At 32.6% G+C, this 12,986-nt stretch overlaps 2 protein-coding genes across 2 annotated transcripts; both read left to right on the forward strand.

Annotated features, from left to right (window-relative positions):
* Positions 1-2,361: 2,361 nt before the first annotated feature.
* LOC142633594 (trans-resveratrol di-O-methyltransferase-like) lies at positions 2,362-7,481 on the forward strand. The gene is made up of 2 exons (XM_075807840.1): positions 2,362-3,331; positions 7,025-7,481. Exons 1-2 carry the CDS (start codon positions 2,546-2,548, stop codon positions 7,325-7,327), a joined length of 1,089 nt encoding a protein of 362 aa, XP_075663955.1. The 5' UTR covers positions 2,362-2,545; the 3' UTR covers positions 7,328-7,481.
* A 1,495-nt stretch (positions 7,482-8,976) lies between these two features.
* LOC142636991 (uncharacterized) lies at positions 8,977-10,587 on the forward strand. The gene is made up of 2 exons (XM_075811284.1): positions 8,977-9,332; positions 9,435-10,587. The coding sequence occupies exons 1-2, from the start codon at positions 9,165-9,167 to the stop codon at positions 9,960-9,962; spliced, it is 696 nt and encodes a 231-aa protein (XP_075667399.1). The 5' UTR covers positions 8,977-9,164; the 3' UTR covers positions 9,963-10,587.
* Positions 10,588-12,986: the final 2,399 nt, after the last annotated feature.

The raw sequence follows: 12,986 nt of genomic DNA on the forward strand, positions 1-12,986 counted from the left end.
CTTGAGGTATTTCAGGCCTTCTTTGACCACCCATTCGCGTTGGCGGTGGTGAACTCAGTCGATACAGAAAGATATATCGCTAGCCATAACGTAAAGAATGGATTCTCTGATCCTCCCTTGAGTACTGAGCTTATCGAAAGGAAGAGAGATTTTGGACTTAACTTATAGCTGGAACTCCTTAGTTGGTTTCATTAGCTGACTTTAAGTTCATGAACCAATTACATACATTTTTAGTAATAAAATAAATTACTTGGTTGAGGATTTCATGAGTTTGGAGGTCTTGGTTATGGTTTTCTTGAGTTGTGACCCAAACTTGGGAAAGAAGGGTATTTATTGCCAATTAGCCTTTAGGTATCAGCCTCTGGTACTCTTTACGTCAAAGTTGGCAGTGGGACAAGCGGCTAGCTCTTAATTGGTTTGGGAGGTTAGTTGCTTCTTGAGGTGACTTCCAGCAGAAGGTAGAACTAAATGGAGTTCTCCAGCGGGGCCAGTTTGCACACATAGGCTATTTTGGCTGAGATTTCATGTTGGGCTTGGTCATGAGGGCTGAGTATTTTGGTGGGCCTTTGACTTGGTGGTTCTTCACTTGGACCTATCCTTTTGGTTTCTCATTGTGAGCCCTACAAAATGGAAAAAGTTACCATATATTGCCATGGATTTTAATTTCACATGAGTTTTAGTTGTTAGTGGAAATAAAATGAATCCATAAGCTTTTATAAATATTTATGATAGGTTTTGGGTATTAATTGCCATGGGCTTTAAATAACAACTTGTATAGTTTCTCATGATTTTGCTATGGATTATTTTGTAAATGATATTTTCTTTGGGGCTTTTAAATAATGACCTCCAATATTTCTTGAGAATAATATTTACCATGGGTTTTAAATGGAGCCAATATCCATGGATTTTAATTAAAATATGGTAACAACCACTATAGTGGAATAATGTGATATTCTCATGTTTTTTCTATGAATAATCATGATAAGGTAAATAATTATCATGAGTTTTGAAAATAGATATTAAGAATGTATAAGGTAAATAGTGAGCATCAGTTCTTATATATATTCCATGAGTTTATATAATGGTTGAAATAAATAAATGCTATAGGTCTAAAATAAATAATCATAACTTTCCATGGGATTTTATATTAGTAACACAAATTCATAATTCTCCATGGGCTTGATATATGTTTGCCATGAGTTTTGGAAAAATGAATAGTATTACATAACATAAGTAGTTACCATGAGTTTATAATATGGTAAGATATAAATAAATATTATGAGATTAAAATAAATCTGAACTTTCCATGGGTTTTTATATTAGCAACACAAATTCATAATTCTCCATGGACTTGATATATGTTTGCCAATGGTTTTGGAAAAATGAATAGTATCACATGACATAAATGGTTACCATGGATCTTATAAGATAGATTTCATAGGTTTGTAATATTGTAGTAATAGGTTTAAGAACTTAAAACATTGTTAATCATTTGACTTTAAGTGAAATACTTATAATATAGTATTTTGCTAGTATTGATAACTTTGGGTTTTTTACTAAATAGTATCAAGTAGTTAGCTTAGGCTTTTAATAGTACCAACGTAAGTTGGGCTTTTGATATTGTCAATAAAAATTAGGCTTTAAATATTGTCAAGTATAAATAGCCCTAGGCTTTAAAAAAAATGTGATGTGTAAATTGGGCTCATAGGACTAGTTTTAGGCTTAAATAAATAATGATACTAAAAATAATAAGATATAAAATATTTGTGGTTAACATAATAACTTATTAGTGGTATTTGAAAATAAATAGGTGGTACTTAAATAAAATTAGGAGTAAAAAAAAAAATAAATAAAGGTATAACCACCCCCCCTCCCTCCCTCCCTCGCGGGCGCCACAACACACACACAAATGGTGAGCCCAAGGAAAAATTCTCACCAAAATCACCCAAAAACATTTTAACTATTCAAAAAATTTTAAAAGAAATTGTTAACAAGTATGTGGTATTTGTTAAAGTTGGATTAATATGGATCCCACTAAGTAAAAATTTTAAATTAAAAAAAAAAAACATAAAAGTAGCCACCGTTTATTTTAATATTTTTTTTTCTGCTTATGCAACTTTGGTTCACAACTTATAAAACTGCAATTTTAATGCACGAAACCGGTCAGCTACGAAAAAATGCACGCTACACTAGAAAAGTCCGAACTTTCAGAGATAAGGTATACATAAGTCAGCTGCGCACTAAATTGGCCCAAACAACATATACAAGGTTAAAAGTCTATCCATGTGGCAAAATTTAATAGGTATGGACTATTATTATTATTAATTTTTTTTTCCAAGGTTTCCCCAGTTTTTTATCTCAGACTAATCCTTCGAGCTACTGGGGCCGTCAAGGCGGGGACCTCTCCTAAGAAAGTTTGCTGCATCCACAAGTTTGCTGCATCTGCTTTTCTTGGTTTCTGAAAATTTATGTGCAATCACATATTTCCTGCTTTGAATTGTATTACTGGGACGAGTTCATCAGGAGCTAAGGCAGCTGCAAAATTATGGATCTAGTTCATGGTCAGAGAGCAAGTGAGTTGTTTCAAGCTCAATCTCATTTGTATAAACATATATTTAACTTCATAGGTTCGATGTCACTTAAATGTGCCCTTCAGCTCGGCATACCAGAAATAATCCACAATCATGGGAAACCTATTACTCTACCTGAGTTGATTTCAGCGCTTCAAATTCATCCCACAAAAGCTGGTTTTGTGCACCGGCTCATGCGCTTACTTGTGCACTCTGGTTTCTTTGTTACAACAAGAGTTCATATAAATCAACAAGAAGAAGAAGAAGAAGAAGAAGAAGCATATGATCTCACACCTTCATCTAGGATCATCCTCAAAGATAATGTCACCAACTTGTCACCATTTCTTCTGGCAATGCTTGACCCAGTTTTGGTTTCTCCATGGCACTTCTTGGAGAGTTGGTTTCGAGGGGACAAAGTCACACCATTTGAGAGTGCAAATGGGATGGGCTTTTGGGACTATGCTGACCAAAACCCTGACTTTAATGATAGTTTCAATAAGGCAATGGCCAGTGATTCTGGAATGATGAACTTGGTTGTAAAAGACTGCAAGCCAGTTTTTGAGGGGTTGGATACACTTGTTGATGTTGGGGGTGGCACTGGGACATGCGCTAGGATCATTTCGGAGGCTTTCCCTCACTTGAAGTGCACAGTTTTGGAGCTTCCACATGTCGTAGCTAATTTGGCAGATAATTCGAACTTGAACTTTGTTGGAGGTGATATGTTTCAGTCTATCCCTTCCGCAGATGCCATTCTACTCAAGGTTTGCATTATTTAATCCTTCCACTACCATTCTCTCTGTCTCAAAATTTGGCTGGTTTTTTCTGGAGCTTGATCTACACATGTCTTTCATGGGCTACATAAAGATTACTACTATACACTGATTTCACCATATAGGTTCATCTTTTTAGAAATTGTCTTAGATTTCTAATTTTTCTTAGTGTAGAAGGAAACAATATATTTTTATTTCTATCTTTTTTTTACTGGAAAAAAATGATTTCCCTTTTTTGGGAAGAAAATCTTATCTTTACTTGGAAAAACGAATATTCCTTAATTATCAAGGAATAAAATACGAGATCCATAAATAAGTTTTGTGGAATAATCCTAGGTGGGGCTCTCGCAAAATAGTACGCTTGTATGAGGAGTGATGTGATAGTGTTTTTGAAGTTGAAAAATACCTGCATGTGTGAGATGGTGAATTCATTTATTATGTGAGAGCGAGAGCGATATTGGGTGTATTTTTTTTGAAAAGAGACTGAATTCTCATTAGTAGGCAAAAAAAACCAGATACAAAGAGCAGACAAGACACATCAACAGCTAACAGAACAGTAACAACATAGACCAAAAACCAAGAACCCCGTCAAGACTGATCCCTCTAATTTAAGAAGATCAAACAAAAAACCTGGGAACTCACTCCTCCAAATAGATTTTTCTCTAGATTTTTTGGCATGTTGGGCGAGTTCATGGGCTATTTTGTTGCTGTTCCTGTCAATGTGTCTGACTTTTGCCTCTTGAAAGCTGCTACAAACCTGCCCAATACCTTTTATAATGTGTCCAGCAACCACCTAACAAGTAACATCCACGGTTTCAACAACTTGGATAGTTAGGAGGGAGTCACCCTCAACAATGACTTTCTCCAAGCCCAGGTCTTTAGCCAAAACTAAACCTTGCTCAATTGCAATTGCTTCAGTTTCCTCAACATAGTATCTTTCAGGAAGGGGCATAGACACAGCAACTATCACTCTTCTATTCCAATCTCAAATTAACAATCCCACTCCAGATTGACCATTGGTCAAAGGAATGGCACCATCCACATTTATAGAGTAGAAACCCTCTGGTGGAGGTTCCCATTGTTGCTTCTTGTTCTCTTTGTGCTTTGCCTTCAATCCATTTACATCTTTGTAGTCTTCAATCATACAAATTGCAGACCCCCAAATATGAGCTGCTGGTTCTCCATTTTCCTCATAAATTACCTGGTTCTTATTTAACAAATCCTCCAAGCCACTCCAAAAAACTTCTCTAGATCCCTTTGGGTTCCTTGGTGGAGAATTTCAATGGCCAGATCTGAAACATCCCTATTGATATCCATCATACTAATGGGGCAGTCCACCCACATCTTCCGCACACAACCAGCTATCTCATATTTAAAGATAGCATGCTCAACAGATTTTATATCATCTTTACACAGTGGGCAGATAGGTTCTACTTGGACTCCTCGGTATTGGATGTATTTGGGTTTTAGGAGTTGTGTTTGTTATATTTGTATGTTTGTTTGGGCTTTGGTTTATGTTTATGATGCAGAACAAATATTGTCTCTGGAATTTCTTGATTAACTGGACAATCAAAAATCATGTCAAAGGGGTGTAATTTTATAATTTTGTACCTTAATACTTACTAAACTCATCACACAGGCTCTACATGTGTGATGAAACTCTTTTTTTTTTTCCTTGAGTTTAATGTAATTTTTAAATTTGAATTAATCTATTATCAGAGAGGTTATATAAGAATGAATTTTTAAAAAATTAAAATTTAGGATTTGAAAATAAGTAAACGGCTAGGTTTAGTGTAAGTTAGGTTTTAAGAAAAAAATGTATTAAACATGTGTGAGATATATTCAAATGAGATGTGCTACGTCCACAACATTTTTACAACAATTTTACAACAAATCATAGGTGGTTAGTTGTTATAGGTTCAAATTTGAACCTAACACTAAAATTACTTTTTTGCCCCAACAATAACAACCAGTAACAACCTGCCACTTAAGATTTGTTGTAAAAATGTTGTAAAAATGTTGTGGATATATCATTTCTCTATTCAAATAAAGAGTGTACTAATTGTTAGGGAAAAAAAGTTTATTTGGTAGTTTTTTTTTTTTGAATTTTATTGAATTACAATTTTAACCTTATTTTTTATTTTTTAAGAATAAGGATTATCTAATTAAATCAGGAATATTTTAAACACTTTTTGAAGTCATAACTAACTTTCTGAATCTTCTTAATATATAGGGATTATTCACCACCTAAACTAAATTTAGTTATTTCATTTTAACATATTTAATTCGGGTAATTTGGTTTTTTAGCAAAATCGTAGAAAACTGCTTCTTATTTTTATATGTTTTATTTTTAGAGAAGCTTGTTAGAAGCCCTAAAAGGCTCCAATAATTAAATATGTACTATTCTAGACCGGTTTCATCATGCTTGAATAAAATACTTCTACGAAAATTTCTCAAATTTTTGGTAGATATTCCAAGCTCCATTCCCTAAATTCTCAAATGTTTTGTTAAACTAGAACTATATCTAGCCTTATTGCATTTCCGTTCTTCATTAGTTTATGTTTATGAGGTTTGTATAAGTGTTATTTTAAGAGTCTATGAGTTTGATTCCTGGATATACACACATTATTGGTCAAACCATGTTAGGTAATATTGTCTTGTGTGGACTTTTTTTCTTGTTCATAGACATGTGCTTCCACAACCTCAAATTCCAACAGCTCTCATGTTATGCACAAACTGATAGTCAATTTCAAACTTTAGGTGAAGTGATGATACAATGAGGAAGAGCAAAATTTTAGAGAATGATTATACTCTTGGCTGTCAGTGTGGCTCAATAGGTGATGCAATCACTTAAGACCTCCAAATAAAAGAAGGTCCCAACTTGTAAAAAAAAAATTATATATATAATATATTTATCTATATATTTTAATTAAAATTTTTTTAAGTACTTTAATTGGTGAATAAAATGCATTAAAAGGGTCATTGTATCCTAAAATGCAGAAGATTAAAATGGGAAAAAACAAAAATAGTCAAACTTTAACTAACAAAATTAAATTTAGGTTGGACAACACGTTTTCTGTACGCACTGTACAGCAGCACAGGTTGCACAGTTGCGCATTGCACACTGCACAAGTTGCAAAGGCTGCACAGCCCAGTGGCCCACAGTCATAGGACAACATGTTTTCTTACTTTATCAATTATTATAAATTATCATACTTATTAATAATTTGATGTGTATCATATCAACTCATTTGTATTATAGTGACACTAATTTATTGAACCATGTAATAAATTAAATTTTATTTTAAAAAAAAAGATTAAGTGGATTAGCTATATTAAAATTAACAAAATCTTATTTAAGATCTACTATGTCACAAGAAATATTATGTGGATTAGCTATATTATCAATTAATAAAGAAATGTTAGAAGAACTTAAATACAAAAACTTAATTAGTGATTTTGTATCTCAAAAACCAAGAAAAATATAGTTTAAATAAAAAAAAATTCAATATATATTATTTTATTAATATTTAACTAAATAAATAAATAAAAACCTCACTTAAAATTTTTGCCTAAGGCCCCTAAAGTTGTTGAGCCGGCCCTATTGGTTGTGTTATATATGGTTAGCCTAAATAAATTACATCATGTTTTGATTGTCTTGATGGTGAAAATAACTAATTGCAGTTGGTTTTACACGCTTTGAGTGATGAAGAATGCGTGAAGGTACTGAAAAAATGCCGAGAAGCTATTTCAAACAAAGGAAAGGAGGGAAAGGTGATCATCATAGACATAGTGATTGATGAGAAGAAAGATGAGCATGAAATTACCAGCGCAAAACTCTTTTTTGACATGTTGATGATGGTTGTGGTTACTGGAAGAGAGAGACATGAGAAGGAATTGGAAAAACTATTCTTGGAGGCTGGTTTTAGTCATTACAAGATAAAACCCTTATTTGGTTTAAGGTCCCTTATTGAGGTTTATCCTTAGCAGCAATTACGTAATGTTCATGTACTAAGATTTTCATAATCGTTGAATAAATCATATATTGTAAGCCAGGGAATTGAGGTGTTGTCAGTCTTGAAATTGCGTACTCCTAAAACTCACTTTAATATTTAAAGATATGAAATTTGTGTCAAGAAAAGAATGCTGTAGTCAATTCTTATATTGTGTATTGTATTGCATTCAATTTATTTCACTCATGGTTTGTCTTGCATCCCACGTGGTCTGCTGTTTTCTTACATGCATTAAACATTCTAATTCCTGTCTAATAATGCTACAGGCATAAAAAAAAAAATTTACAACATTTAAATTGGTAAGTTTTTACTGGTTGTCATTTGTGTTTATCACCAACCTCATTTTTTTTTTTTACTTACCATTAATAATTATGAATTTTTTCTTTATTATTATTATTATTATTTTTGGAGAGAGTTTCATCCTATGACGTCCGCTCCTGATAATAGCTCTTTATAATAACCATCAGAAACTTTACCAGTTGAGCTAACTGGAACCACTTTTTTGTCTATAGACTATCTCTTCTCAGTGAACAACTTTTTTGAGTTCTATAATCTTTATTTTTTAATCAAAGTCCATAGATTCTATGCCTAACCAAAATCATCTGTTCTGTGCGCACGTTTGCTGATGAAAACTTTAATTATAATAGATTTAAAGCTAAATTTTTATCTTATCACCAGTTTTTGTTGTAGGAATCTAAAAACATGTGATCCGATTTTCTGAGAAATTATGAGAAAACATGGTTCCAAACCAAACCGGACCCTGCTTGTCATGGTCAGAGGAAGCATAGTTAATGTGATAAGCCATTTTTAAAAAAACTTTGATCCACACAGTCTCTCCAAATACTGTGGAAGAAGTTCTGCGGTCAGATTCTCAATTTCTATACGCGACAGTATAGATAAGTCTGTGTCTTATGAATGCCTTCATGTCACAACAAAAATACTGAATGTGAAATAGGTTAATTAGAAAATAAGTTCTTATTTATCCCGGTAGGTAGTATTATTTCTAATTTCAAATTGCTACCTAATTGATTAACAACATTTATATATAGTCAATGAAATTGAAAAGTCGTTCACAGTTGGTCATGCTAGTACTATTGATACACAAGTTATCTAGATTCTAGAGGGCGGCGTGAAACAGAAAATAAGGAAAATTTTCTCTGGTTCATATTCAATAATGGAACTTTGTCAAGGCTCATGCCCAAACCTTTGTGTAAAGGCTCAAATGTGGGCCTTATGTACAGATTTTTTATAAATATTGAATTTGATATGTTTACTTTGGCAAGTCAAAATCATAGTAATGGCCATCTAAAAGTTCCCAAAAGAATTGGACCATGCCTCAGTTAATCTTAGAAGAACTCATGGTTACCATTTGAGGATACCTTCTTAGTATAAGTTTCAAGTGGGTTTATTATACAATTATACTTGTATGGTGGTAGCGGTGGCTATTTTTTTCTTTATTTTCTATTTTCAAAATAATTGTTCATTACTGGAAAGTGGAAGAAGTCAAAGTAGCCTTACTTCAAATTCCAAACAGGAACGTGTAAGAACACACATGCGGTAGTGTCTATCTTGGAAATAGTATTCTGCTCTCTCTCTCTCTCTCTCAACAATGTTGAGAGTTTGTATCATATATAAATATTAGAGTAGTTTGATAATATTATGCATAAAAGTTAGTGGGAGGGGTTCTTTAATCATATCTTTAACAGATTTGGTTTGATGTTAGGATTCTGATACTGATTCTGATTCAGGTTCTGAAATCCATTTAAGTACTCCATTTCCATCAATCTGTACTTAAAAAGAAAAGGAAACTTATGACTTTCCAAAAGGAGTACCTAGATCTATTTTTGGTCCCAAGTGGGTTGCTCATCATGTTTGCATATCATCTCTTCCTTCTTCACAGATATCTTAATCTTCCTCACACCACAATAATGGGCTTTGAGAACAATGACAAAATAGCATGGGTTGAAAGAATTATGCAGGCCAGTATTAGTATATAACTCCTACTTTCTTCCATCCTTTCTATTAAAGTTTAACCAAAACTCACCCAGTTTTTCTAATACTTATTAATTTGTTCATCGCAGATTGATAAAAAGGATGTTGGCACAGCTTTATCAGTGCTATCAACCAACACATCAGCAGCAACATTCTTGGCATCAGTCTCTCTAACTCTCTGTTCTCTCATTGGAGCTTGGATCGCCAATTCTTCCACTAGCTTCCTGAAGAGTGAGTTAATCTATGGAGACACAAGGTCATCTACCATGTCTATCAAGTACATAAGCCTCCTAATATGCTTCCTCCTCGCTTTCTCGTGCTTCGTTCAGTCAGCAAGGAACTTTGTCCACGCAAACTATATAATAAGCACCCCAGATAGTGACATACCTGTGAGATATGTGGAAATGGCAGTAATAAGGGGTAGTGATTTTTGGTCACTTGGACTAAGAGCACTTTATTTTGCTCTTAATTTGCTCCTGTGGTTTTTTGGGCCAATACCCATGTTTGTTTGTTCCATCCTTATGGTGATAGTCCTCCACTACCTTGACACAAATACTACTCTATTGCATCAGCATGTATCTCCTTCTAAACAGAAGCCCAAAAGGGTGGTTGTCTGAAATATCCAAAGCAGCCATGGTCCTTCAGCATGAATGAAATGCAAATAGATTTTCAACATAAATTTTATGTTCTTAGCTCCGTTCACTGCTTTGAACAATATAATGTCTCGCCCTCCTTTTTTTTATCTGGTCGACGTCAATATAGTTATTTAACGTCTCTGCAACACAAGCTAGATTTGCATCCTAAACCATGAGAGGATGCCACTATGTCTATGAACAGGGTGGAATGCAGACTCATGGTACTAAATTCCTTTTTCAGTGCCAATCACAATGGGGAAATTGAGTCAACATCACATTTAAAATGTTTTGTTCATGAATAAGATGTTCTTTTTCTTTTTCTTTTTTAGTATGAGATCGAACAAGAGGAATTTTGCTGTTTTTACAAGTCATTAGACATATGGCGAGCAAAAGAGGAGACAACCACTAATTTATAAACATTTTTAGCATGGCTGTATCCAGTTTGGAGGCTGGGATGTATCATTAAAACAAGTGTAGGTTCAAATGAATTTCCTCCAAATCAATTTAGAGGAGATTTTGTCCTTGTATAATGCACAAGTTATTTAAAAATCAAATATAAATTAAAGAATTTCACTTGAAAAGAATAGGACAAAAATTTGGTTACAAATTTGATTGTAACCTAATACTACAACTTTATTCAATATCTTTTTATTGGATATGAATTTGACAAATTCACTATTATATTACATTTTCTTTTTATGTTTACCATACTTACAAAATTTTCAAATAATCAAAGATCAATAACTATGTCATCAATCAATTGTTTAAATTATAAGTTTTTGTAATCTAACATTTTGTATAAAAAATAAGTTTATAGATCATATGGTAAATAACATCCGATTGACACAAATTTTAACGTGTATTAAAAGCATAAATAGCATGTAATCCAATAGTTGCTAACCATGTGGCTTGAGTATTTCCAGTGTAGAATAGTTTGGGTTGGTTTTGCTGTAGAACCGAATCTTCTAGGCTTAGTTTAAGGGCCCAGAGTGGATGCACGAAATTTTAGCATCACAGCCCAACTGATGAAGTCTTGGGAAAATATCTTTTTCTTGATTTTATTAGGTCTAGGTCATGGCCATGGGCTAGAGTTCTCTTTTGATAGTATACTGCAACACAATCATAGTAAATGACTAATGTTAGAATATATAATTACATTTGCAAATATAATCATAATAATTATCTATTAATAATTATCATAATTATTAAATTTCATATTTAGACAAATAAAAAAATGATATCATGTCAAACTTTTTTATACATTGCACAAGTTATCAACTAGTATTTTTTTAATAAAAAAAGTAAGTATTTGCATGAATGTGAGAGTATTGAATATTTCGATATTTATAAGTTATAATTATAAATAAACAAGGGCTATGAAGTTAACTATATTTAAGAGTTGTTTCAATGAATATATTACCTCTTATCTTTATATTTTATTTTAATTCATTTTTTAACCGTTAGGACAAAGTTTAGCTACAAAATTCACTTAAGACTACTATCTTACTCAATAAGATTAACATCACTACATATTTTGAAAATCTAACGGTTGACTTGTATGTTTTTACGCTCTTAATACACATGTCAAATTTTGTGTCAATCAAATATTACTTACTACATGATCTATACACTTATATTTTATGCATAATTTTAAACTACCAAAACTTGCAATTTAAATAATTTATTGATGACATAGCAATTGATTTTTGATTTTCTAAAATTTTTGCAAGTATGGACGATATAAAAAGAAAATGTAATCCAATGGTGGATTTGTCAAAATCCAATTTCAAAAAAATATATATATATTGAGTAAGGTTGTTGCCTAAAACTACAACCAATTTTGTAACTAAATTTTATTCTAACCGTTATTCAAGATGTATTTTTGTCCTTAATTTGTGTTTTTGAGAAATTAAATTTAAACTAAATTTTAAAGGCAGTTTTGGAAATGAAGAAAAATACATAAGGTGATTTGGTGGAATAATCCTAGGTGGGAGATCTCCCAAAATAGTCCTCTTGTGTGAGGAGAGATGTGATAGTGTTTTTGGAGTTAAAGGATAGCCACATGTGTGAGATAGTGAGTACTTTTAGCTTATTATATGAGTACAAGGGAGGTATTGGGTTTGGGTGTATTTGGGTTTTAGGAGTTGTGTTTATTAGGTTTATGAGTTAGTTTATGTTTGTTTGGGCTTTGATTTATGTTTATGATGTAGATCAAATGTCCCTGGAATTTCTAGATAAACTCTACAATCAAAAGTCATGTAAAAGGGGCGCATAATTCAATAATTTTGTTTGTTAATACTTATTATTGGCCCTAAGCTAAATTTAGTTATTTTATTTTAATGCATTTTATATGGGTAATTTGGGTTTTTAGCGCTAAATCATAGAAAATTGTAGTGTATTTTTGTAATTTTTATTTTTAGAGAAGTCTGTTAGAAACCCTAAAAGGTTCTAATAAATATGTTCTTTTCTAGATTGGTTTCATCATGAAATAAAATACGTCTACGAAAATTTCTCAAATTTCTGGTGAATTACAAGCTCAATTCCTTAAATTCTCAAGGGCTTTGTTAAACTAGAACGATATCTAGCCTTACTGAGTTTTTGTTCTTTCTTAGTTTATGTATATGAGGTTTGTGTAAGTGTTATTTATAAGAGTCTATGGGTCTGTTTGGATAGAACTTATTGCTGAAAACTGAAAACACTGTAGCAAAATAATTTTTAAATGTGTGAATAGTATTGTGGGACCCATTTTTAATTTTTTTTTCTTCTGAAAAAGTGCTTGTAGGTCCTATAAACAATGCGTGAATAGTGCATGAATAGTACCTCTGGTCTCCTGCACAATAACTCCATGTGCATGAACAGTACCCATTACTGTTCACGTGCTGGAGAAAAAAAAAAAACTGAAAACGCAGTAGACTTAAAACGCAGCAGTAAAACGTGGATCCAATCACATTCTATGAGTTTGATTCACGGACTTTAGTTGTCTTTCCCACGTGTATACACATGTAA

This window comes from Castanea sativa, chromosome 5, assembly GCF_040712315.1.
Source record: "Castanea sativa cultivar Marrone di Chiusa Pesio chromosome 5, ASM4071231v1".
NCBI lineage: Eukaryota > Viridiplantae > Streptophyta > Magnoliopsida > Fagales > Fagaceae > Castanea > Castanea sativa.

Excerpts from the sequence above, each read along its gene's own strand:
- LOC142633594 (XM_075807840.1), top strand. The coding sequence starts at position 2,546 with ATGGATCTAGTTCATGGTCAGAGAGCAAGTGAGTTGTTTCAAGCTCAA. Across the intron at positions 3,332-7,024 it reads CAGATGCCATTCTACTCAAG|TTGGTTTTACACGCTTTGAG; the intron begins GTTTGCATTATT and ends AACTAATTGCAG.
- LOC142636991 (XM_075811284.1), top strand. The coding sequence starts at position 9,165 with ATGACTTTCCAAAAGGAGTACCTAGATCTATTTTTGGTCCCAAGTGGG. Across the intron at positions 9,333-9,434 it reads GGGTTGAAAGAATTATGCAG|ATTGATAAAAAGGATGTTGG; the intron begins GCCAGTATTAGT and ends TGTTCATCGCAG.